The sequence below is a fragment of the Lissotriton helveticus genome, chromosome 8 (genome assembly GCF_964261635.1).
Source record: "Lissotriton helveticus chromosome 8, aLisHel1.1, whole genome shotgun sequence".
In the NCBI taxonomy this organism is placed as follows: Eukaryota; Metazoa; Chordata; class Amphibia; order Caudata; family Salamandridae; genus Lissotriton; species Lissotriton helveticus.
In genome coordinates this window covers 1,246,490,489-1,246,514,300 of record NC_136069.1, presented here as the reverse complement: position 1 = coordinate 1,246,514,300, position 23,812 = coordinate 1,246,490,489, and the positions used below count along the sequence as shown (strand labels likewise).

Genomic DNA, 23,812 nt, shown 5'->3' with positions numbered 1-23,812 from the left:
TTATTGATGAGTATGCTAGGTTACATCTTTGAAGATGAGGCAGGTAACAAATTAGGTTTTGGATGGAGGCATCCAATGGATTGATTTGATTATTATTACAATAGATTACACATGTTTTCCATTTAGCTGCGTAGCATGCTCTGGTAGTGGGACGCCTTGCTTCCTTGATAATGTTCATGCAGTCGGGAGGCAAGTTAAGATATCCGAACTCTAAGACATCAGGAGCCAGATCGCTAGGTTCATCTGATTGGGATCTGGGTGCCTGATTTCTCCACTGTTCTGTGTTAGCAATTGTGGCGAAAGGCGCAGCCTTTGGTGGGGGACTACAGAGAGTTCCAGGAGTGTCGTGTAGCATGGTTATCTTGCCCATGTGGGAGCAACTAGGATCATTGTGAGTGACTGTTGCCTTCGTTTGCATGCCACCCATGGAATCAGTGGGGTTGGTGGAAAAGCGTACGCAAATCTGCCTGACCAGTTCATCCATATCGCATTGCCTTGTGACAACGGGTGTGGGAACCTGGCGGCAAAGGACGGGCATTTTGAGTTTTCGTTTGTGGCAAACAGATCTATTTCTGGATGTCCCCACTTTTGTAAGAATGGTTGAAGAACTTGAGGGTGAATCTCCCATTCGTGTACTTGTTGACTGTCGGCTCAGTAGATCTGCTATCTGATTGTCTATTCCTGGGAGATGTTCTGCCAAGAGATAAATGTTTTGTGGAATTGCCCACTTCCATATGTGTTGTGCTAGGTCAGACAGCTGCAGAGTGTGTGTCCCTCCCTGTTTCTGGATGTAGTACATGGCTGTCATGTTGTCTGTCCGGATTAACACAGCCTTGTTGCACAAGTATTTCTGAAAGGCTTTCATCGCTAGAAATACTGCTAGTAACTCTAAGTGGTTTATATGTAGTGTCTTCTGTTTGAATGTCCAGAGACCTTGGACTGTGTATTGAAGGAGATGGGCTCCCCAACCTGTCAGTGATGCGTCCGCTGTTAAAACTACTTGTGGAACTGGCTCTTGGAACAGTCGCCCCTTAGAAAGGTTTTGTGGGTTCCACAATTGCAGAGAGTTGTAAGTGCGACTGTCTACCAACACTAGGTCTTTTAATTGTCCTTGAGCCTGGTTCCACTGCCGTGCTAGGCATACTTGTAAGGGACGCATGCGAAGGCGAGAATGAGGGACGATGAATATGCAGGAGGCCATCATGCCTATAAGCTGCATGAACACTCAAGCTGGTAGAGTGTTGTATCTGAAATTTTTGAATGAGAGACTGTATGTTGGCTATCCTGGCTGGATTTGGCTATGCCTTTCCCACTGAGGTATTTACTGTAGCTCCCAGATATTGTTGTATGTGGGAGGCTTGCAGATGTGATTTTGGGTAATATATGGAAAACCCTAGACTGTGCAGTAGCTGGATTGTCTGTGAGGTATGGCTGGCACACTGAGCGTATGAGTTGGCTTTTATGAGCCAATCGTCGAGGTAGGGAACACATGGATGTGTTGCCTACTGAGGTGTGCTGCTACTACTGCTAGGCATTTGGTAAACACCCTTGGTGCTGTAGTTACCCCGAAGGGGAGAACTTTGAATTGGTAGTGTTGACCTTCGATTGTGAACCTGAGGTATCTCCTGTGAGCTGGATGTAGAGGGATGTGAAAGTATGCATCCTTGAGGTCTAATGTAGCAAGGAAGTCGCCTTGCTGGAGCAGTGGGAGCACTTGTAAAGTGATCATATGGAAATGCTCAGATAGTATGTATTAGTTCAGAGTTCTTAGGTCCAATATTGGTCTGAGTGATCCGTCTTTTTTGGGGATGAGGAAGTATAGAGAATATACTCCTGTCCCTTGATGTTGAAATGGGATTGGCTCTACGGCACCTTTTTGTAGCATGGAGAGTACCTCTTGTTGTAACAGCGTGATGTGTTCTTTGGACATTGGACGGTGTTTAGGCGGTATGTTGGGTGGAGTAGAAATGAGTTCCAGGCAGTAACCATTCTGGATCATTTGTCTCACCCACCTGTCTGTAGTGATGGCATTCCAGACTGGTAGGAATTGTGTTATTCGCCCTCCGACTGGTGTTAAATTGTCTGGAGGGAGTGTGAACAAGTCACTGTTTGGTGGTGGAGGCTCTGATGTTGTTACCACCACATCCTCTGCCTTTGTTATTGTTCCCTCTATAACCTCCTCTATGGGAGCCACTATTAAAGGTGCTTTCTGTAGTACTTTTAAATGAGGAAGTGGCCTGGGATGTGTTGCCCCTGCCTGAGCCTCGAAAAGAGGAGCGACGAAAGGAGCTTCGAGACTGTTGAAATTGAAGTGAACCCATGGACTTAGCGGTGTCAGTATCTTTTTTCATCTTTTCTAAGATGGTATCTACTGCAGGTCCAAACAAGAAATCCTGATTAATGGGTTGATTAAGTATGGTAGACTGCACTTCATTCTTAAATCCAGAAATGCGGAGCCAGGCATGCCGGCATAGTAACACACTAGTGTTGACAGACCTAGCGGATGTATCCGCTACATCAAGGGCGCATTTAATGGATGCATTGGTGATCAATTTCCCTTCCTGTATTAATGCATTTGCTTTATAGGTTTCTGGTAAATGCTGTAATAACCCTTCCAGTTCATCATAGTGTGCTCTGTCATAGCGTGCTAGGAGAGCTTGTGTATTGGCAATTCTCCATGTATTAGCCGCTTGAGAAGCTACTCTTTTGCCTGAGGCTTCTAAAATCTTTGACTTCTTGTCTGGAGGGGGGCATCACCTGTTTGCGAATTCACTCTTTTCCTAGCGTTATAAACAACTAAAGAGTCTAGTGGTAGCTGAGCCCTGATATAGGAGGGGTCTGTAGGGGCTGGTTTATATTTCTTTTCAATTCTTGGATTGAGTATGCGCGCTCTAGCTGGGTCTTTAAAGATGTCTGATGCATGCTTTAGTACTCCCTTTAACATAGGTAGTATACGTACAGTCTTCTCTGATGTTGGGAAGGTGTTAAATAGGAAATCCTCCTCTATAGGGTCAGTGTGCATGTCTACGCCATGATACTGAGCTACCCCGTCTACTAGCTGGCTAAAAGCGACAGTGTCGTTAGTAGGAGATGGCTTTGTGGGGTATGTGGAGGGATGGGGAATGGGTTGTGTATCATATGGGTCATCAGGGTAGTTTTGATCGTCCCATGTGGTATCTTGGTTTCCTTGATCGTCAGGGTCTATAAAATCCTGTTGAGGATCTTCACCCACGTCTTCTCCCTCATCATAATGTGGAGGTGTAGGAGAATATGGAACATAAGGCATGTCAGGCGTGAAAGGAGGTGTAAAATGTCTTAAAGGGGATGTCCCAAAGTCTTTTTTCTTAGGAGGAACAGGAGAAGGAGCTTTAGTGTCCAGTCTTCTCTTGCTTTTACTGTAAACTGCTATATGTCCAGTTTCAGGTTCTATATACAGTCTATTTTGGCCTGGGCTCACTGGATCAGGATGAAAAAGTTCTTCTTCTATTGTCCGTGGCTTTGTCGCCGAGATTTTTAGATCGGTCGCTTTCTTGTCCTTATGTATCCGTGGTGCTGTATCCGGCTCAACGTCTTTTGTCGGCTCAACAGCTGTTTTCGGGTCGCCGTTCCTGTTCAACTCGACGGTCTTTTTCGGCCCTACTGTCTTTTTAGGCTCGATGTGCCTTTTCGGTTCGACGACTTTTTTCGAGTTGAGTGCCTTTTTCGGTTCGACAGCCTTCTTCGGCTCGGCGGTATTCTTCGGTTCGAGGCCTTTCTTCGGCTCGATACCTTTTTTCGGGTCGATTACCTTTTTCGGGTCGATTACCTTTTTCGGGTCGACTACCTTTTTCGTGTTGACGCTCTTCTTCGGGTCGACAACTTTTTTGGTGTCGGAGCCCATTCTCGGCTCTGTGGCCTTTTTTGAATAGACAGTCTTTTTGGGAAGTGTTTTACTTGGTACCGGTGTACCTGAAGGCTTAGGTGTAGTCTCCGTAGCCGAGCCGGAAGGCGGGGCTTCTGAAGCTATGTTTCGGTCTCGGCTAAGGCTTTTGGGCGATGCTTTGACCGGAGCCTTGGATGGAGGTGGAGGCAGGGTAGGGGCTTTGGTACTCACGGTTTACTCCTGTGGGATCTCGTCATCGGAGTCCGACTGGTCTTCTACGGTGACTAGCTCTAAGTCGGAGTCCTCTGCCTCTGGAAGTTCATGTTCGTCCTCGAAAATGTTTTCTGGTTCTGGTGCCTGCCGCTGCATCTCTAGTCGGGCAGCTCTTCGGTTCCGGATAGTGTTCTTCGACCGGAAATGAGCGCAAGCTGGGCAGTTTTCTTCGTTGTGCTCCGTGTGAGAAGTTGGCCTGATGTGCAGTGTTCACTATTCTAGTGATCACTATATATCAGTCCAAACAACCCTTATTGATGATTGGTTGTAAGTCAACCTTATAGACCAGCTATCCTAGTAGCATGGATACGAGCAGTCTAAGGCTAAGACTCTAGAGGGCGTGTTAAGCCAGCTGTTTTACCATCACATTACCCCTTGAACACCCAGTGAAAGGACACCACACAAGTGTTATGAAAATAAACAATGTATTTATTAGAATCACAACAACCCTGTACTCTTTATGAGGACAGGGTGCTAGGCACACAACAAAACTCTTACGAAAATACTTAAGTTAGCACGTTATACACAAATGCCCGAGGGGCACGAAAAACCATATACTTAAAAAGTGGAATGCGAAATTACTAGCAGGTAAGTACAGTACTAATAGGCTTTGGAATCGCTAGGACTTGACTATAGAATCGTTAGACTACTTCTAGGAGACCTAGGGGACTCGGGTGCAGAGTGTGCACTCTCACGCGGGATGCGGGACAAAGTCTATGGAGGCTAGTAAAGGCAAAGTTAGTGTTCACGGGCGAACCCGACCTGGTAGGAAGAAAACGACAGTGGATCCTGACCCTAGGATAGTGAGGCTATGCTGGGACACCGAAGTGCCGAAGTTACCTAGCCCAGGGGCTGCAGCTGCATAGGTCTGAAAAGACGTCGGGGATCTCGTTGCCGGACCAGGAGCCTGGAAGAAGGAAGTTGCTGGCAGGCGACCAGTGAAGGAAAGTTCGTTGGATCCAAGCCTGGATCGAGGAAGAAGAAACCTGAAAGCAGAGGGGACCAAGTTCTTGAATCACTAGCCAGTGATTAAGTGGGCACCAGGATGGCACCGGGCGAAGTCACCTCGACTAGGTGAGTGGGCGACGCTGGCTCTGCAGATCTCACGGACCAGGAGGCGTTGTCGGCGACCAAGATGGAGAGGCGAGCTGTCCCACGATGGATGAAGCTGTCGGCGTCGAAGTTACCCAGGATTGGGCAACAAGCCTTGGCTAATTCAAGCCCACGCGGTGGACTCAAAATGGCGTCTTGAGTGGACCAGGAGGGTCCGGGGTGCTCCTCTTTTGGAAGGGAGCAAGGGCCAGCCTGGAGCAACCAGACCAGCAGCAGAAATGTCGTCGGGCGTCGTTCAGAAGGCCACAAGCCAGCGGGCTAGTAGCCAAACAACGCGGTGAGCAGCAAAAAGCAGAAGGGCCCCACGCAGATCGTGGAGATGCTGGGAGGCTGCACTTCGGTGCTGGAGCTGCTCAGGGTCGGGGCTTCTCGGACCCCAAAGCACTCACCAGGAAATTACTCGGCGGGCTTGCTGGAAAGAAGTCGTGCAGTCTTGAAGATGGCCGGTCCCTCGAGGTCTCGTCACACCCACGAATCTCAGCGTGACTGATGATGCAGGTAGAGGTCAGAGGTGCCAGGGAAGCCGGTTCTCGTCGAGCTGGGCAGTCTTGATCCGGAGGAGAGACTTGCAGCAGACCGCAGTGTTCTTAAGATGGTGCCTGCGGATGCAGGGTGACTACTCCTTAGTCACAAGGGAGAAATCTTAGGAAGAAGTCTTGAGTTCCTTTCGTGGAAAGTAGTTTCAGGATTCAAAGATGATCTGATCTGGAAGGGGGCCAGTTCCTACCTTTATCCTGTAAAAAGGGGCTGGCACGCGACTAAGTCCTGCCCTATGGGTGGGACCAGGAGGGGGGTGGTTACACCCACTTCCTTGGCGGGCTTTCCCCAGGCCAGGGGCTGGAGTGCCCCTGGAACTGGTTTCAGCCGGCCTATGCACAGTGAGCACCGGGGTGCCACTTGCAGTCACCTTCCTCTGTAGCCCTGCCTACCTGGAATACACAAAACCCTGTCTGGGACGGTGCTGGCACCGCCCCTGGCAGGAAACCCTTTGTCCTTGCCTCCTGCTCTGGGAGGACTCCCAGCAGCAGGAGGGCAGACTTGTGTCTCGGTGGCAGCATCCATTTTGTGGAGCTGAGGCTATGTCTGACTTTAACCGGGGTTAGGGGTTACATACATGTCGTGTCCCTCTAGAAGGGTGGAATGCTAACCCCGTCGCCAGAATTGGCGAGGGGTTAGTATTCCAATTCGTATGACACCTTACTCGACATGTTTTGATAAAGCGATACCAGAGTTGGCATATAACCGCGAGGATTACAATGCACTTAAGAGTATATGGTATGCGATATCGTGGAAACGGCTAAGGGATGGATCCCGAAAGCCGCAGACAGGCTTAGCTCATGCCAGAGCACCATCTCACACGATTCCAAGCACTCTGCCTTCAGGATTGTTAAGGCCTGCCATAGGAGTGACTGATAGGAGATCTGTGTGTCCATTTTTAGGGTTAGATATAGGTATACTATATCTAAAGCAAAGGGTGATTACACCACCTTGCCCCAGCTGTCAAGCAGCCAGTTGTGTCAGATTTGGATGGCCAGCCAGGGGTGGCATAATACATGCTGCAGCCCCTGGTAGGCCCTGGGTACACCTATGCCCTGGGTACCTAAGGTACACTGTACAGGGACTGATAAGGTGACTCAGTATCCAATTTAGATATGTACCTAAGGTACATGGAATCCATTTTACAGAGAGAGCAGTAGGCCTGGGGCCCTGAATAGCAGGGTCCCAGGTCAACTAAGTCAGAAAACCAGCAAAACACCAGGCAAAAAGTTGGGGGCAACCATAGTCAGGGATCTACCTTCCTATACTCCGCAAATAGGCGCCTGTTGCATACTGTATGCTGGTCGCTATGTGGAAACTTGTATCGACATTGTGGGCATCTTTTGAACGGGGTCCTTTCCATCGGCAGGAGGCCCACGTGGCGTCGAAAAGGCCCAACGGCCCGCGTCGACGACCAGATATAGATGGAAAGAGTTGTCGAGTCGAGAGATACCGAGCGAAAACAATACCATCGAAAGTTGAAGGTTTTCGGCCTTTGAATCTTGCAAAACTTCGGTCCCGAAGTTGGAGTTGTCGAAGTGCATGCGAACCCAATGGTGGAGAAAAACAATCTGAAGATGGAGAAGATGCCCATGCGCACTGTAGTCCAGGGGAGGAGTCACCTATCTTGTGATACTTGGAAGACTCTTCCAAAACAACAAGGTGCAAACATCCGGACCCAACACTAGGCGGCGATCTATGCTAAGATATGAATTCAACAGCCCACATGCCTCGAACATATATTTACTCATCACCACACCCATAAAGAGATTCACTCACTCAAACAACTGTTTTAACATAGTCTTAACCTCATATACCTACTAAATCAACTATTTACACATCTTTGGACAGTCACACACCTCCCACCCAACCAAACGCACATTAACTATCCCATACAAATACTCACTTAAGTAATTAATAACTAATATAGACTTCCACATAGCTAGTAACCAACTTATGTAGTAGTTTACGCAACAAGAGATAGAGCGATACAGATATTCACACAGTTTAATCACTATCCCATATATTTAGTGAAACACTTTAAATTACTCACTTAGACAGTCAATCACAGTGCTACTAAATCCGCCATCCAGACACTTATACATCCACTCAGTCTTCAATGCACATTGCTATATATATATAATACTTAAATATCGAACCAAACCACATTCACTGGATGATGTCATCAGTAATGTCATTAGTGATGTCATCAGTGATGTCACTGACCATGTCATGAATGATGTAATAGGTGACATCATCAACAGTGGATTCCTGGCGCGCGAGTGATAGTGAGTACAACTAACTATAACGGAGGAATTTCAATGGTTTTGTACGAGGGAAATGTCCAGCTAACTATATATATATATATATATATATATATATATATATATATATATTCACTGAAAAAACCATAGGTTTCACACCAGTTATAGTTAGCTGGACATTTTACTCATACAAAACCATTGAAATTACCACGTTATAGTTAGTTGGACTCACTATAACTCGCGCGCCCGCAATCCACTGCTGATGATGTCACATATTACATCATTCATGACATGGTCAGTGACATCACTGATGACATCACTGATGACATCTCAAATGACATCACTGATGACATCACTGATGACATCATCCAGTAAATGTGTGTTCCTGTAAATTAAAAATTAAAAATGCGTTTAACATATTGTAGAATGAGTGTATGTATGAGTGTTTGGATAATGGATTTAGTAGGTGCGTGACTGACTGTATGAGTGGGAGATTAAATGTGTCTTACTGAATGCATGGGTTAGTGACTAAAGTGTTAGAATGTGTGCATCATTATGTCTGTTGTTGTGTAACCTGCTGCATGTATTGATTAGTAGCTATATGACTGGCTATATGGGTTAATGATTGATAACCCAAGTATTTGTATGTGAGGGTGAGTGTGAGTGGAGGTGGCTGGGAGGTGTGTGACTCTGTGGATAGATGTGTGAGCAGTTGATTCATTTGGTGTATGGGTTCAAGAGTGCATGAGGAAACAGTTGTATAGGCGGTTTACTGTGTGCATGGGTGTGTTGGTGACTGAATAGATATCTCAGTGCTACATGTCCAAGTAAGTACATATGTAAAACACAGTGCTTGTGAGAGTTGTCATATATAAATGACTATATATAACAGCCTGTGATTGCATAAGTGACTGTATCTATCAATATGTACTTGTATCCGTGAATGTAAAAGACAGTAAGTATATGTTAGTCTATGTTTAAATAAGCAAGGCTTTGTGTGTATAACTGTATAGTTGTGGAAGTGGGAGTGTGATTGATTCTTTACATAATTGACTAGGTGTGTGAGTAACTCCATGGATGAGTGGCAGTGTGTGAGTGTCTGTATAGGTGTATGAGTGCATATGATAGTATTGTATTGATGAGTGACTGTATGTATGAAAGATTGTATGGGTGAAGGAGTGGATGTGCGTGTAGACCTAGAAATCAGTGAGTGCGCGTATGTGGTTTTACTGTGTCAATGGTTTCAGGAATGGTAGTTTGTATTTAACACTAGGTGTATCATAGGTTAGATTAGAGTGTACATTAGTGTGAGGAGGCGTATTGTATTATCACATGGATGATGTCATCAGTGATGTCATTTGAGATGTCATCAGTGATGTCATCAGTGATGTCACTGACCATGTCATGAATGATGTAATATGTGACATCATCAGCAGTGGATTGCGGGCGCACGAGTTATAGAGAGTCCAACTAACTATAACGTGGGAATTTCAATGGTTTTGTATGAGTAAAATGTCTAGCTAACTATAACTGGTGTGAAACCTATGTTTTCATCAGTGAATTTCAAAGGTTTTTTAAATGCTAATTCCTAACTATAACGAGTGTTAAACCTATGGTTTTTTCAGTGAATTTCAAAGGTTTTTTAGAAGCTAATTCCTAACTATAACGATTGTGAAACCTATGTTTTTTTTAAGTGAATTTCAAAGGTTTTTTAAAAACGAATTCCTTTATATATCGAGTTTGTAACCTACGATTTTTAAACAGTTTTTTTATTAGCTGTTTTTTATAACTATTAATTATTTTTTAATTATTTTTCAATGTATTTTTCATGTTTTTTTTATCATTTTGTCCTGGGGCGCTCAGGGTGCGCGCACCGGTAAGCTTAGCCGTATCTTTTTGACTTGCAGCGCTCAGGGTGCGCGCACCGGTAAGCTTAGCCGTATCTTTTTGACTTGCAGCGCTCAGGGTGCGTGCACCGGTAAGCTCTCCGAGAGCGCAGCGGGAGCGCTATTTCTGCGTACGTAATAAAAAATATGTCTGAAAACTAAATAATAATGCAAGACATTCAGTACCATACTTATAAAAGTAGTATTTTTGATTTTCCGAATGAAAATGATTTTGCATTTCCGTAAAGCTACCAAAACGTCATTCAGGCGCGCCACGTAAGCGCCCCCGGAAGCGCCTGCGTTTGCGCCGCGTAAGCACCCCCGGAAGCGCTCCGGTGCGCGCAGCGTAAGCGCGTCAAGTCATGTGACGTTAAAATAACTCTTTTCATTGGTTGTTAACAGTTTTTTTTACAACTAATGAAAACCCCACCCTTTTCCTTCACTTCTTCTTTCACTTTCGAGACAGCAAGACCTGTTTCTTTCTGTCCTACCATTTTGTGGAAAGAATGGCTGGCAGAGCACCCAGCAGTAGCGAGGAGTCAGATGGTTTCATTGATGAAGAGCCTCCTCAGCCCAAGGTCAAGGAACATTTTATTTGGAAGTTTTTTTCAATACCTGAAGGATTAAAAAAGGTGAATGCTCCCAAAGTTGAATGTAAAATCTGCCAAACTGTGCTTTCCCGAGGAGACCCCAGAAGGAAGTACAGTTTTGGAAATTCAACAATGATTCGCCACGTTCAACGCAGGCATCCTCAGAACTATGCCCGGGAGTGTGTCCGAGACCTGGCACGTAATCCCCCAAGGGATGGTGCCTCTACATCAACAGGAGGAGCCACAACTTCAGGGAGAGGACGAGCAGCGGAATTAGAGATGATTCCGAACATTCAACCTGTTTTTAATGACATTACTATAAAATGCAGGCAATGCGATGAATTGCTCTGCTATGGTGAGCAGAGCATCGAGATCATTACACGCAGGAGGCAAGAACATCGCTGCCCTCCCCAGTCCTAATTTTTCCCCCTTTTTTTTCTCCTGTTGAGCAGTTTTGCATTCCCTGTGTTTGTTTTTGTTGAGAAAAAAACAAAAAAAGAAGAAAAAAGTTCTTTTTAGAACTACCTCCAATTCTCAAAAAAGAGCTGTATTCTTAACAAATTCAAAAAGAGTAACTGAAGTGGAGTGCAGTGAGAGAGGAAAGGAAAATGAGTGAGAAAGCAAAGAAAGGGACGAGAGGGGAAGGGAAGTGAAGTAGGGGGACTGAAAGAAGGTGAGTGTGGGAGGTGAGTGAGGAGAAGGAGAGTGAACATGGGGAATGAGGATAAGTGAAGAAAATGTAGTAAAGGAACGGGGGGTGGAAGGGTAAGAAAAGAGCAGTGATGTTGAGGAAAGAGTGGAGATACAGACTGGATAAAGGCAAGTGAGTGTGAGACAAGGGGAGTAAGGGAGTGAAGAGACAGAGAAAGTGAAAGAAAAAGTGAGAGTAGAGGACTGAGTGAGGGAGGAAAGAAACATAAGTGAGAGAGTGTGGCTGTGTTATAGGGAGTGAGCGTGATAGAAGAGGAGTGACAGACTAAGGGGTCGGAGAGAATGAGGCTAACAGAGAGAATGAGGGAAGGGGAGTGTAGAAGTAAGAGGACAGAGGGAGTAAGAGAAGGAGTTAGTGAAGTGGAGTAAGGAGAGTAAGGGAAGAGAAAAGAGTGAAGGAGCAAAAGAAGGAAAGAGACAGGAAGGAAAGTAAAGGTTAAGGTCTGAAAGAAGGTGAGTGTGGGAGTATGGCTGAGTTATAGGGGTGTGAGCGTGACAGAAGAGGTGTTAGAGACTAAGGGGACGGAGAGAATGAGGCAAATAGAGAGAGAATGAGGGAAGGGGAGTGTAGAAGAGGAGAGAGGGAAGAAGTTAGTGAAGTGGAGTAAGGAGAGTAAGTGAAGGGAAAAGAGTAAAGGAATGAAGTAAGTGAAGAGAGAGGAAGGAAACTAAAGGAGAAAGTCTGAAAGAAGGTGAGTGTGGCTGAGTTGTAGGGAGTGAGCGTGACAGAAGAGGTATGACAGACTAAGGAGACGGAGAGAATGAGACTAACAGAGAGAGAATGAGGGAAAGGGAGTGTAGAACTAAGAGGACATACGGAGTAAGAGAAGGAGTTGGTGAAGTGGAGTAAGCACAGTAGGGGAAGAGAAAAGAGTTATGGAGCGAAAGAAGGGAAGAGAGTACTAGAAAAGTAAAGGAGAAGGTTTGAAAGAAGGTGAGTGTGGGAGTGTGGCTGAGTTAAACGGACTGAGCGTGATAGAAGAGGAGTGAGAGATTAAGGGGATGGAGAGAATGAGGCTAACAGAGAGAGAATGAGGGGAGAGGAGTGTAGAACTAAAAGGACAGAGGGAGTAAGAGAAGGAGTTAGTAAAGTGGAGTAAGGAGAGTAAGGAAAGGGAAAAGAGTGAAAGAGCAAAATAAGGGAAGAGAGAGGAAGGAAAGTAAAGGAGAAGGTCTGTAAGAAGGTGAATGTGGGAGTATTGCTGTGTTATAGGGAGTGAGCGTGACAGAAGAGGAGTGGGAGACTAAAGTGACGGAGAGAATGAGGGTAACGGAGAGAGAATGAGGGAAGGGGAGTGTAGAAGTAAGAGGAGAGAGGGAAGGAGTTAGTGAAGTGGAGTAAGGAGAGTAAGGGAAGGGAAAAGAGTAAAGGAATGAAGTAAGAGAGAGGAAGGAAAGTAAAGGATAAGGTCTGAAAGAAGGTGAGTGTGGGAGTATGGCTGAGTTATAGGGAGTGAGCGTGACAGAAGAGGAGTGAGAGACTAAAGGGAAGGAGAGAATGAGGGTAACAGAGAGAGAATGAGGGAAGGAAAGTGTAGAACTAACAGGACTGAAGGAGTAAGAGAAGGACTTAATGAAGTGGAGTAAGGAGAGTAAGGGAAGGGAAAAGTGTGAAGGGGCGAAAGAAGGGAAGAGACAGGAAGGAAAGTAAAGGAGAAGGTCTGAAAGAAGGTGAGTGTAGGAGTATGGCTGAGTTATAGGCAGTGAGCGTGACAGAAGAGGAGTGAGAGACTAAGGGGACTGAGAGAATGAGGCTAACAGAGAGAGATTGAGGGAAGGGGAGTGTAGAACAAAGAGGACAGAGGAAGAAAGAGAAGGAGTTAATGAAGTGGAGTAAGAAACTGCACATTTTAATTGGTTGTACATTTGAACACTTTGAAAGTCACATAACATACACCCATCCCCCCAGTGCTCATTCCCCTGTTACCATGGTAACTCCCTCCTCACCCAGCACACTGTTCAAAAGTTCATCATACTATGTTGCAAAAAAATGCAGCAAGGGAGTTTGACCTCTCAACGTACCAGCTAATCATGTGCAATGTTTCTTGAAATGACTTTTCCTCAACCATTGAAATGACTTCTTTAAAAAAAAAAAGCATGCACCCTAATTTTCAGTGCTGAATTTTAGGAAAGCACCAATCTTTTTTTGTTTTTCCAGTGCACTGTATCTCAACCACTTTTTTACATAACTCCTTCTTTCAAACTGCCATTTCATTTCCACAACTCATCTGAATACAAGCACATCTACCTTCAAGATGCCAAAAGTCTGGTTTGTGGGTCATAGCTTTGTCCACTGGAGTCAAAAATACGCAGCTAACAGAGGTATTACAACCTTGATTTACCAAATGTGGACATTGTATGGATTGGACAGAGAGGATTAAGATGCCACCAATTGATACCATTGGTAAAATCCTTTATGCATCTTCCACACCCTGACCTTATAATTGTGCACTGTGGTGGAAATGACCTAGGCACTTTGACTGGGGTAGGTCTGGAAATGCTTTTAAAGGACATCTTTGGGCAATTGATGTCACTTTTTCCAAAAACTGCCATGGTATTTTCTAATATATGCCAAAGGCAAAAATGAAACTGGTCCAACCAATTTTGTCCACAAATTGAAAAAGCAAGGAAACGTGAATAAATCTGTTTCTGCTTTTCCTCAGAGACTATGGTATGGGTTCCATTTACCACAACAACTTGCGTTACAACATGCAAGGCATCTATAGGAGAGATGGTGTGCATTTTACAGATGAGGGGAATAGAGTTTTCCTCTTGAATATAAGACTCTGCATTGGTACCTACTTGTAGGTACAAAAAACACCCACATAACAACAGCTCTTTTCAGAGCTACCCTACTTCTAAGCACTCAAAATTATCTTTTTACTCTATTTTCTTACACTGTTTTTCCCCGTGGTGCGCTCAGGGTGCGCGTACCGGAGAGCGCACCTAGGAACGCACCCAGCGCTTACCCCGCGAAAATGTAAAAAAAAAAAAAAGTTTTTTTGCCCTTCAGGGTCCTTCGAGGCCCCCCTCAGAAAACCTAGGGGGGTCAGGGGGTGTCTACTCTGCCCCCTTTTAATTATTTCCCCCTTTCTTTTTCACCTCTTGTGTCTCGATTCTACCGAGACACAAGATGGCGGACTCTTCGGACTGTTTAGAATGTTGACAGACACCCGACAACCAATCAGCTTTCCCGTAGCGCGCCGGGTGCGCTCCCCGGTGAGCGCTCGGAGCGCGCCTATAGATATATATGTGTTTATGAAGTTAATTTTAAAAAAAAAACACTGGAGCAATTTTCACCAAATATAGCAAAGGCACATCTGCGTACCAGTCCCTACAATTTTGCCAAATTTCTCGTAATTCCGTTCAGCTGTAGACTTGTCAGACCGTCCTATGGAAATTAATATGGCGAAAACACGTTTTGGGACCCCCCTTTTTTCTCAGCCCCCACTTCACGAATCCCCCCCAAAACTTTCAGGGAAGGAGCGGAGCGGATCTGGCCAAAATTTTAGAAAAATTACATGCAAATTCCTCAACCGGTGGCAGAGTTATTCCCAATAGAATGTTGCGGATTTCCTATGGTAGCTAGGTCCTAACTATAACTACCTACTGGCAACGGATGGATGGATGGATGGATGGATATATATATATATATATATATATATATATATCAAAACAAAACCCTTTCAGGCATAGAGTGACACATAAATTATGCAAAAAAGAAGGAGAGAACTCTGGGTAGGTCTCAGTTTAGGTGGAAAGCAGCTACTGTAAGAGCACTCTCAACACCAGCGACACTCTAGATCTGCTCACCTCAAATGTCTGTTTTTCTATCAAAGTTTTTAAGCATAGGATTAGACAGTGCTATCCATGCCGAGATAGAAAATGACAAAGTCTTTCGCCATTTAAACAGCAAAGTCTTTAAGCATAGGACTAGTACAGTGCAGTCCTAGACGGAGACCTACCCAGAGTTCTCTCCTTCTTTTTTGCATAATTTATGTGTCACTCTATGCCTGAAAGGGTTTTGTTTTGACTTAATACTGGGTGCTCCCTTGTGTCTGGACAAAGCTATACCTCTCTGAAGAGCTCTAATTAGAGCGAAACACTGTGTCAGGGGTTGCTTTTAATCATTTCAGGTTGGCTTGAGTTGGTATTTTACTAATTCAAAGCTGTAATATTGTGCCTGGAGTGATAAATGGCTTTTGTTATTTGACAGCTCGGCAAGGACTGCACTGTACTAGTCCTATGCTTAAAGACTTTGCTGTTTAAATGGCGAAAGACTTTGTCATTTTCTATCTCGGCATGGATAGCACTGTCTAATCCTATGCTTAAAAACTTTGATAGAAAAACAGACATTTGAGGTGAGCAGATCTAGAGTGTCGCTGGTGTTGAGAGTGCTCTTACAGGAGCTGCTTTCCACCTAAACTGAGACCTACCCAGAGTTCTCTCCTTCTTTTTTGCATATATATATATATATATATATATATATATATATATATATATAATTTTAAGGATTTTTGGAAGAGCTAAAGGCATTTAATAACACCAGATCTAAAATTGAACCTAAATCTCTTGTTGGGGTAGAACTGTGGAAGGGTCTGCAATCAGCGAGGGGCAGAACTGAGTAATCCCAAATCTATTCTGATGTCTAGGGGGATTTTTCTAAGTTAAGAATTCTGATGTAAGACATATCCATTAGAAGCAAATCATTTCTGAAAACGCTTTCCCTCGTGGGTGCATGAGCTCAAACTTTCAAGTTTAAATTCAACTTTCGAAGATACTTTTATTTTTGTGTTCATCCAGATCACATAAAACGTACCAGACACAAATAATATGATGCTAATAACAAACATTAGATAAACAATATCTGAAAATACAATTGCCTATTTATTTATGTAAGGAAAAGGAACAGAAAAGTTATCTTTACCTGAATGAACAGCAACCTTTTTCACTACATAGTTACTAAGAGCTGTTATCTGCCGGGGTATAGGCACAGTACCACTGGATATACCTAAACCGAGTCTTCCATTGGTGGCTTCTCCACAAGCATACACTTTACCCTCCACAGTGACTATAAACAAATACAAAGAGGTAGAAATAAAGCTCACTGTAACTTCATTTGGAAATTTAACATGGATTCATAAATCTAAATTTATAGTAGGCATTAGCAGACTTAGTTTGACATAAGAAAATGTACCTGCAAAAAGGCTTTTTGATCCCCCAGCAACCTGCACTACATTCAAGGCAGACAGGGTCTCCGAAAAGGAAGGGATTTTTATCTGCAAGAGTGAAAGTCCTAAAGTTAGACATGTTCAGTTTATAGCAATGACTATAATGGTTCAACTTTGATGATAAGCTGCTCCTAATGTTTGACAGGAAGAAAATATGTTATCAAATAATGGAAGCAAAAAAACATAAAAAAAATATTTAATATTCTAAGAACCATGATCAATAATAAGTTACTGAACTTCAATAGAGCCCTTTCTGGTGGATACATTATCTAACCGCAGATTCCTCACCTTTTGAATAGTTCAGAGGTGCATGACAAGATATGCAAAATCTCACATCACTGCTCCAAAAGACCTCCACATTGGCTCTGCAATGCACAGGAACATATAGAGTGGAGTAGCATAAAAGTACGAGTTACTTACCTTCAGTAATGATGTATCTGGTCAAGATGATTCTAGCCGCAGATTCCTTCACGTAGAATTATACCCAGGTGTGAGACTGGATCCTGAAACATTTTTGCCCAGCATCCCTGCACGCCGGGGGGACAGCATCACACGACTCCACCCAGGCGCTGTCCACATACATGACGTCAGCGAGGTCACATAAGTTCCACACTGGCGCGCCTACGTCAGTTTTCTTCGAAGAACTTTTCCGCGCCACAACGCGGAGCCATCAGACAAAACTGTGAGAGTACAGAAACAGTGTGCGAAAGAACAGAAAAAGGAATGGAGAGGAACACCACCATAAAAAGCAGTGCTAGGGACTGCAGTACCCAAAGGCAGGGAAAGAATAAAGAACAGAGCCCAGCCCTGAGCAGCAACCCTGCCAGGACGGAGATAGCCTCCCCTGGAGACAAAGGACATAAGTAACAAGCATTTGCAATGCAATAGCTCTCGCATTAGTAAAGGTTTGAGCTATTAGAGTTGTTGATAATAATGCAACGCCAATAACTGAAACATTTAGTAATGCGAGACCTATTGCATTGCAAATGCTTGTCTATTACAGACATTTTGCAGAAAATGTTGTGTTTATGTTTCATGCAACATCCATAAATAATGTTTCTATTAGATAAAAACAGAACCTCATGTTTGAGAAATAGGAGGGTGTCACAGAGATTATTTGTAGTAACATTAGTGAGCTGCTGCTGTATTACAATATTAAATACACACCTCACTATTCCTGAATATATAATGTAGCAGCTTTCGAATTTGAACGAGTGTGCCTGTGCACTGATAGTGACATGGCCAAAGAAGGCATGAGAGAACTGAATTGGGACATGTTACTTGACCTCTGGAGTGCAAAACCAGGAAAGTACTGACTGTTGCTTCGTTTTAGATCCGAACCCTGTTTTAAAGGTGATTTACATTTGACTTCTTAGAATGTTTCTTTGCAGAACATTACCAGCTAAGCATTGCGGTGTTTTTTTCCATGGCACATCTGCAATCAGAAAGTGTCCTGCTCCCCAGGGAGCAGGAGACCACGTACTGAAGGAGTGAATGGGAGACGCTGATTGGTTGAACAGTATTTTGCTTAAAGGACGGAGCAGTGTGCTTGGGGTCAGATTGTATAAACTGCGCTGGGTGGCACGGTTGTTTGCACCTGTACTTGGTGCGGGTGCTGCCGTTGTGTCCACTGTATGCAGTGCTTCACATGGGGTAGACATCGCCTGTACTAATAATAAGTATCAGCTTATACTGCGCAAACATACTCTTTATTATGTTGTTTTTAAGACAGAAATCCTTTGTAATTCATGAATACTCATTATTCTGTAAGAACTAAATAGTACTGACTTTATCAATGCTAGAGGAGTAAAGACCGTACCTATATATAAATCGGTAATTGCAGGCTATAAAACAAGCAGCCCTAGGACCTCAGGAACACAGACGTGACTGCTGCATACAAAACTGGGGTAGAGCTGTGATGAGACCAGCGAGGAAGGCCGCGGGGCATTCAACTCCTACTGCATTCCATGCACCGAACCAGTATTACTGTAGCAGTCGTCAAGTTATGGTATTTGAAGAGAGCCCGATTACCTGCATCATTTAGCAACAATGAGCGGGGTAGCACGAGCAGCCTCAAGCAACCGCAGCACAACAGGACCCTCTAGCAAGTGTAGCAGCCGGGACAGAGAGGTGTAGTAGTTCACAGAAGGAGGCAGCAGGTGATAAGTTGTGAGGGCCCCAGGTGAACACTCTAAATATTGCAGCACAGCAGGGATTAGGTTGATACAGTGTAGGCATCAGTAGGGACCCAGGGGATAATACAGCAGTTCAATGCCCCTATGTCCTAACCATCCGTTAGGGAGTACTGTCTGGGCAAAATGCATTCATGGGTAGGGCCCAATCGATTCTAGGCCCGTTCAAAGGCAAGCGTGGCACGTCGATCTTACCCACTGCATGGAGCGCCAGCGACCTCCGTTCACAGGAACACCAGTCCCACGATCACTTCAGCCTGGCTGTGCGCCAGTCAATGGGGAGTGCCGCTGTGAACAGTACAACAACTCCAGAGGCAAGAGTCACTCAGGGTGAGTACCGCTCTTGACAAAACTTTAGAAACGTGGTATTATAAATAGGATTATGGCGCCTCTTAGTAGAATCACACTCGGTGTTTTGGGTTTGTAACAATAGTACAAAACGGTGCTAAAGGGTGTAGAGAACCACAAAAACTCTACAATTTGAGCCTCAACTCTGTACATAGTATTACTTAAGTCCCCAGCACACGTCAAATTATAAACAGGTTTCCCTATTGTGAAAAGAAGCACTAAATTATATGCAATAAAATTCTTGAAACAATTTTGTCTGGTTCTTTTTTCGTTTTATTCCCGTGTTCTTGTGTATCAGTTGAAACAGCCACCGCCAACACGTGTTTCGTCGCTTTTGGAGGTGTAGTCCCACGACTTCCTCAAGGCTAGATGCTTCAAGTCCGTTACTTTTGAAATGTGGTGATACTTCCGACCCACATTGGGGTTCCAATGTATGCGACGTGTCCACGATATTTAAACAGATGTACAGTCTCCTTTCCTACTTTAATTCTGGGTTCTCAGTATTTCATATCTTCATTCCGAAAGAAACACGCCGCTCCCGCTTTCTACCGTGTTCGGTGATCAGCTATCGAAAGCCGGTAAACGCTGCCTCTATAAAGGCCCGTTTATAATTGACGTGTGCTGGGGACTTAAGTATACTGAGTGCCGCTCTTGTGCAGGACCCCCCCGGGGCGGCACCTGTGTCCAGTTAGTGTCAGGGGTAGGGGGACCCACCTATCACACAATCGGAAGCTCCATTGGCAGCCCCCTCTGTCCATGAAAGCTGCGCCCCTCTGTCGGTCTCATGGGGGCAACCAAAGCAACTCCAATTTTCAATTTTAATTTGCTTTATTCGAGGTTAACTCATAAAAAGCATTTACAAACAACATTAAAAACCCATAAAAACATTTGCACATTTTTCTTTAAAAAATAAGGCTAAACAGTTATAAAAGTGCCTCAATTACATCTTACAGATAAAATACAGTATAAACACTCTGATAATAACCTCTTCTTAATTCATCTGTCTAAAAACTTTTGTCTGATGGACCATGACCAGCCAAGAAATTTAGCAGTGGCTGTTATTATAAACAATGAGGAGCTAGTACGTATAATTCTTAAGGCCACCGCACTGCTGGTCGTACCTAAGTTCTTGCACATGGGGGTAAGCCAGATGCGTCTGGGCTCAGCATAAGATTTACATGAAAATAAAAAATGTCCAATTGTTTCATCATGCATTCCACAGGATGGACAGGAACTGTTAGATGGGCCTCCCCACCTGCCTGTCGGAGATCTAAGGGGAAGAGCGCCTGCTCTAATCTGGAAGAGCAACTTCCTATCCCTCTGGCTAATAATGGTATCCCAGTAAAGTTCGAGGGTGGGGAGAAACTTTGCTTCCAGGAATTTTCCCGCCATAGTCTCTGGGCTAGTTTCATTCCAGGTTCGTTCTGCCACCTTTTCCCAGTACATCTCTTTAAGATTAGATTTTGATGGAAATAAGGCACCTTCTGGATTCTCCCATAATGTTCGGAGGCCGAGGGCGCCCAACATTTTTCTAAGATCTTTTAACCATCCTATTTTGTGGAACACATCTGTCTTAATTATGTCCATAAATCCCTCAGCATAATGTAAAAGTTCGGGTGTAGTCCAGAGTCTACGCCAATACAGAATTGGCCGCAACCTTGCTAAATCAGATACAGCCTTCCTGCCCAGATCGTACCTAAGCGGCAACAAAGGAGTACCTTTAGGAAGGCTAGTAATAAGTCGGAAGAACTTATTTTCTGAAATTTGTAATTTCCCAAGGTTCTCGTAGCTCCACAGCTCTGCCCCATAAAGTGCTGATCCTAGGGCTTTGGCCTCGTACACCTGAAGCGCAGGTTTTACTGGTTTTGTTAGGGATTTCCTGTGCTCAGAGCCAAGTGCACCAGCTATTTGCCTGTGTCTTATGGTTGCAATGTCTATATGTTTGGTCCATTTTAGATCATTTGATATATGTATTCCCAAATATGTAAAAGCATTGACAGTCTCCAAAGGGCGATCATTCATAGCAATGTGAAATCTTCGGCCTCGACTTGGATTGAAAACCATTAGCTTTGTTTTGGACACGTTGATTTCTAGCCCATGGTCCTCACAAAATTGATCAAAGATAGCTAAGGCTCGCTGTAGACCACTCGGGGTCTTAGATAAAATCAGAGTGTCATCTGCAAACATTAAAATAGGTATCTTGGTACCGGCCAATGATGGGGCGTCCACGTTTTCAGACAACATAGGGAAACAACTCCATTAATGTACAGCGTGAACAACGTGGGGGCCATTGAGCATCCTTGGCGTACACCTCGCTCAACTGGAAAGTCTGAGGTGACCATACCATGTTCTCCCCACTGGATTCTCGCAAAGTTTGCCTCATGCAGCCTCATTAGCATTGTCAAAAGTTCTTCTGGTAGACCCAGGTTCTTCAGTACTTGCCACAGTTTAGGCCTTGGGACTAGATCAAAGGCAGCCCGCAAATCTACGAAAGCTGCATACAGGCTGCCCTTCCCCAGTAACACGGTCTTCCATTGTAATAAAGTGAAGCAGAAGACCTGGTCCATCGTGCTAATAGATTTTCGAAAACCTGCTTGAAATGGCGACAGGGCATTGTTCTCTTCGGCCCAGTCCAAAAGTCTATTAACAACCACCTTACCAATCACTTTTTGAATGGTGTCAATTAGGCTTATGGGCCTATAGTTTCCTGGTTGCGATCTATCTCCTTTCTTAAAAATAGGAATTATAACAGCTCTCTAGCGCACCTCCCCTCCAGGCTTTCCTGGCCACTGAACGGCAGTTCACCGTTGGGATAGCCGCCAGGTCCTCCGCTACTCTGCCTAGGGAGTCAGCAACCCAAGGCAGTAATCCTGCCACGCCAGCCGCAGGCCCGGCCACCTCCACAATAAACCGCAGCCTTGCACCTTTGATAAACAGAGCCCAGACAGGTTAGAGATATTTCAAAATCGGATATCAGTTCCGGTTTGTGTCTTAACTAACAAAATCAAACTAATTGAAAGACGCATTTATCTCTGCCATATGCTAGATGGAGAGGATTCACGCAATCATTTACCCGTATTTAGTCATTTTACAGAAGGGAATGAAGTGTCCTTACCAAAAATGGCAAAGTGAACCTGCGTTCAACTGCTTTCGGAACAAGCTTCCGGTTGACCACAAAGGAAAAGAAAATGTCCACATTTTCTCACATACGTATTTGTCACATACGTTCTCCACAGCAAAAAGGAACTGCTAAATGAAATACGCCATACAGAACAAAACTAAAAACAGCCATTTGTAAGGAGTGCCGAACGGAGGTTTCGAAACAGGCCAGTGAAAACAAGCAGCACTGAAAGTGATCGCAAAAGCGATCGCTATTGTAAAAGAAAAAGAAAAACACGTCCAGGAGTGGTGCGCGCGCCACTGCAAGCCATATGTCTTCAATTATCGAGCCAGTGTCTGGGCACGATAATTGAAAACATATGGGCTTTGGTGCATGTAACAGACACCAATAGGCTATGGGCAGTGCAATGCGCCCGCCTTTGGCCTAGTCCGTGCTCTGCTTAAAAAATACACGCACTGAAAGCCCAATAACAGAAGAGCAAACTAAAAACACACGCACGAGCATGTACAATTCCAGGGTCCATTTCAGAACCCCGGACAAAAGGACTCTCGCTGCGCGAGCACTGCTACGCAGTGCATCGCTGGGCGCAAGACCTAACAAGCATTTACAATGCAACGGTTTCGCCTTTGTAAAAGTTAGAGCTATTGGCATTGTAAATGACAAATTTTTTTATTTATGTGTTGGTTTTGAAAACATAAATAAATGGCATTGTCATTTACAATGCCAATAGCTTAATCTCTCGCAAATGCGAGACCTATTGCATTTGCATCCACACGCACACACACAGAGAGCCACACACACAGCAACGTCTCGCAACACTCGATAAAGTGAAAAGCTTAGCTCTAGGTAAGCTTGTGCTAAGTAACCATCAATCCATCAATCCTAAGTAACCATCAATCCAATTCATTAAGCATTCAATAACACCTGGGGATGATAGGGTTAGACAAACCGGAGGATTGTGGAAAATTGAAAGAAGTAGAGGAACAGAAGAAAGGTGAGACACCAGGAGCACTGATGAAAGAAGAGAGAATTAAAAGAATAGAAGAAAGGTGAGACAAGCAGGAAGACTGAGGAAAGGTGAGAGAAGAAGAAGAATGTGAGAAGGGTGAGAAGAGAAAAAGTAGGGAGGATTGAGGAAAGGTGAGAAACGCAGCAGGACTGAGGAAAGATGAGAGAAGTAGAAGAATAGAAGAAAGGTGAGGCAAGTGGGCTTGAGAAATAGTGTAGCGAAGAGTGAACACGACAGTGTAGTGAGCGACGGTGGTGAAGCATATGTTAAGGTCTGAAAGAGGCAGGGGGACAATATGTTGAGACATGGAGGAGAGGTGTGGTGAGACTCAGTAGAGTTTGGGGATTCATTGTGTTGGAGCATGGAGTAGAACTGTGGGCAAACTAGTTTGTTGAGATAATGTGTGGTGGGTAAGTGGGTGTGTGAGGGACGAAAGAGAAGCGTGGTGAGGTTTAGAGGAGAGTTGTAGGAAGGGCAGCGCACTGGGGTTTGGGGAACAAGGTGGGTTGAGAGGTGTGGAAAGGCCTTTAAAGAATGAATGCGATCAGGCCCTACCACCGGCACATCCACAATGAAATGACCTTTGTACGAGCGCCAGGCAAACACCGAAAACAAACATCCCTCTTACGGCCCCTAATCTGATCGTCATTTCCACTGATTGTGAGAAACCGTAGA

General features: G+C 44.5%; 1 protein-coding gene across 1 annotated transcript in view; it reads right to left on the bottom strand.

The window, feature by feature from the left end:
* Window positions 1–23,812, bottom strand: part of HERC2 (HECT and RLD domain containing E3 ubiquitin protein ligase 2) — a 1,611,099-nt gene that overhangs the window by 739,651 nt on the left and 847,636 nt on the right. Inside the window, 2 exon segments of the mRNA XM_078658234.1 lie at window positions 16,164–16,307; window positions 16,434–16,515. Coding sequence (XP_078514360.1) covers window positions 16,164–16,307; window positions 16,434–16,515 — 226 coding nt within the window.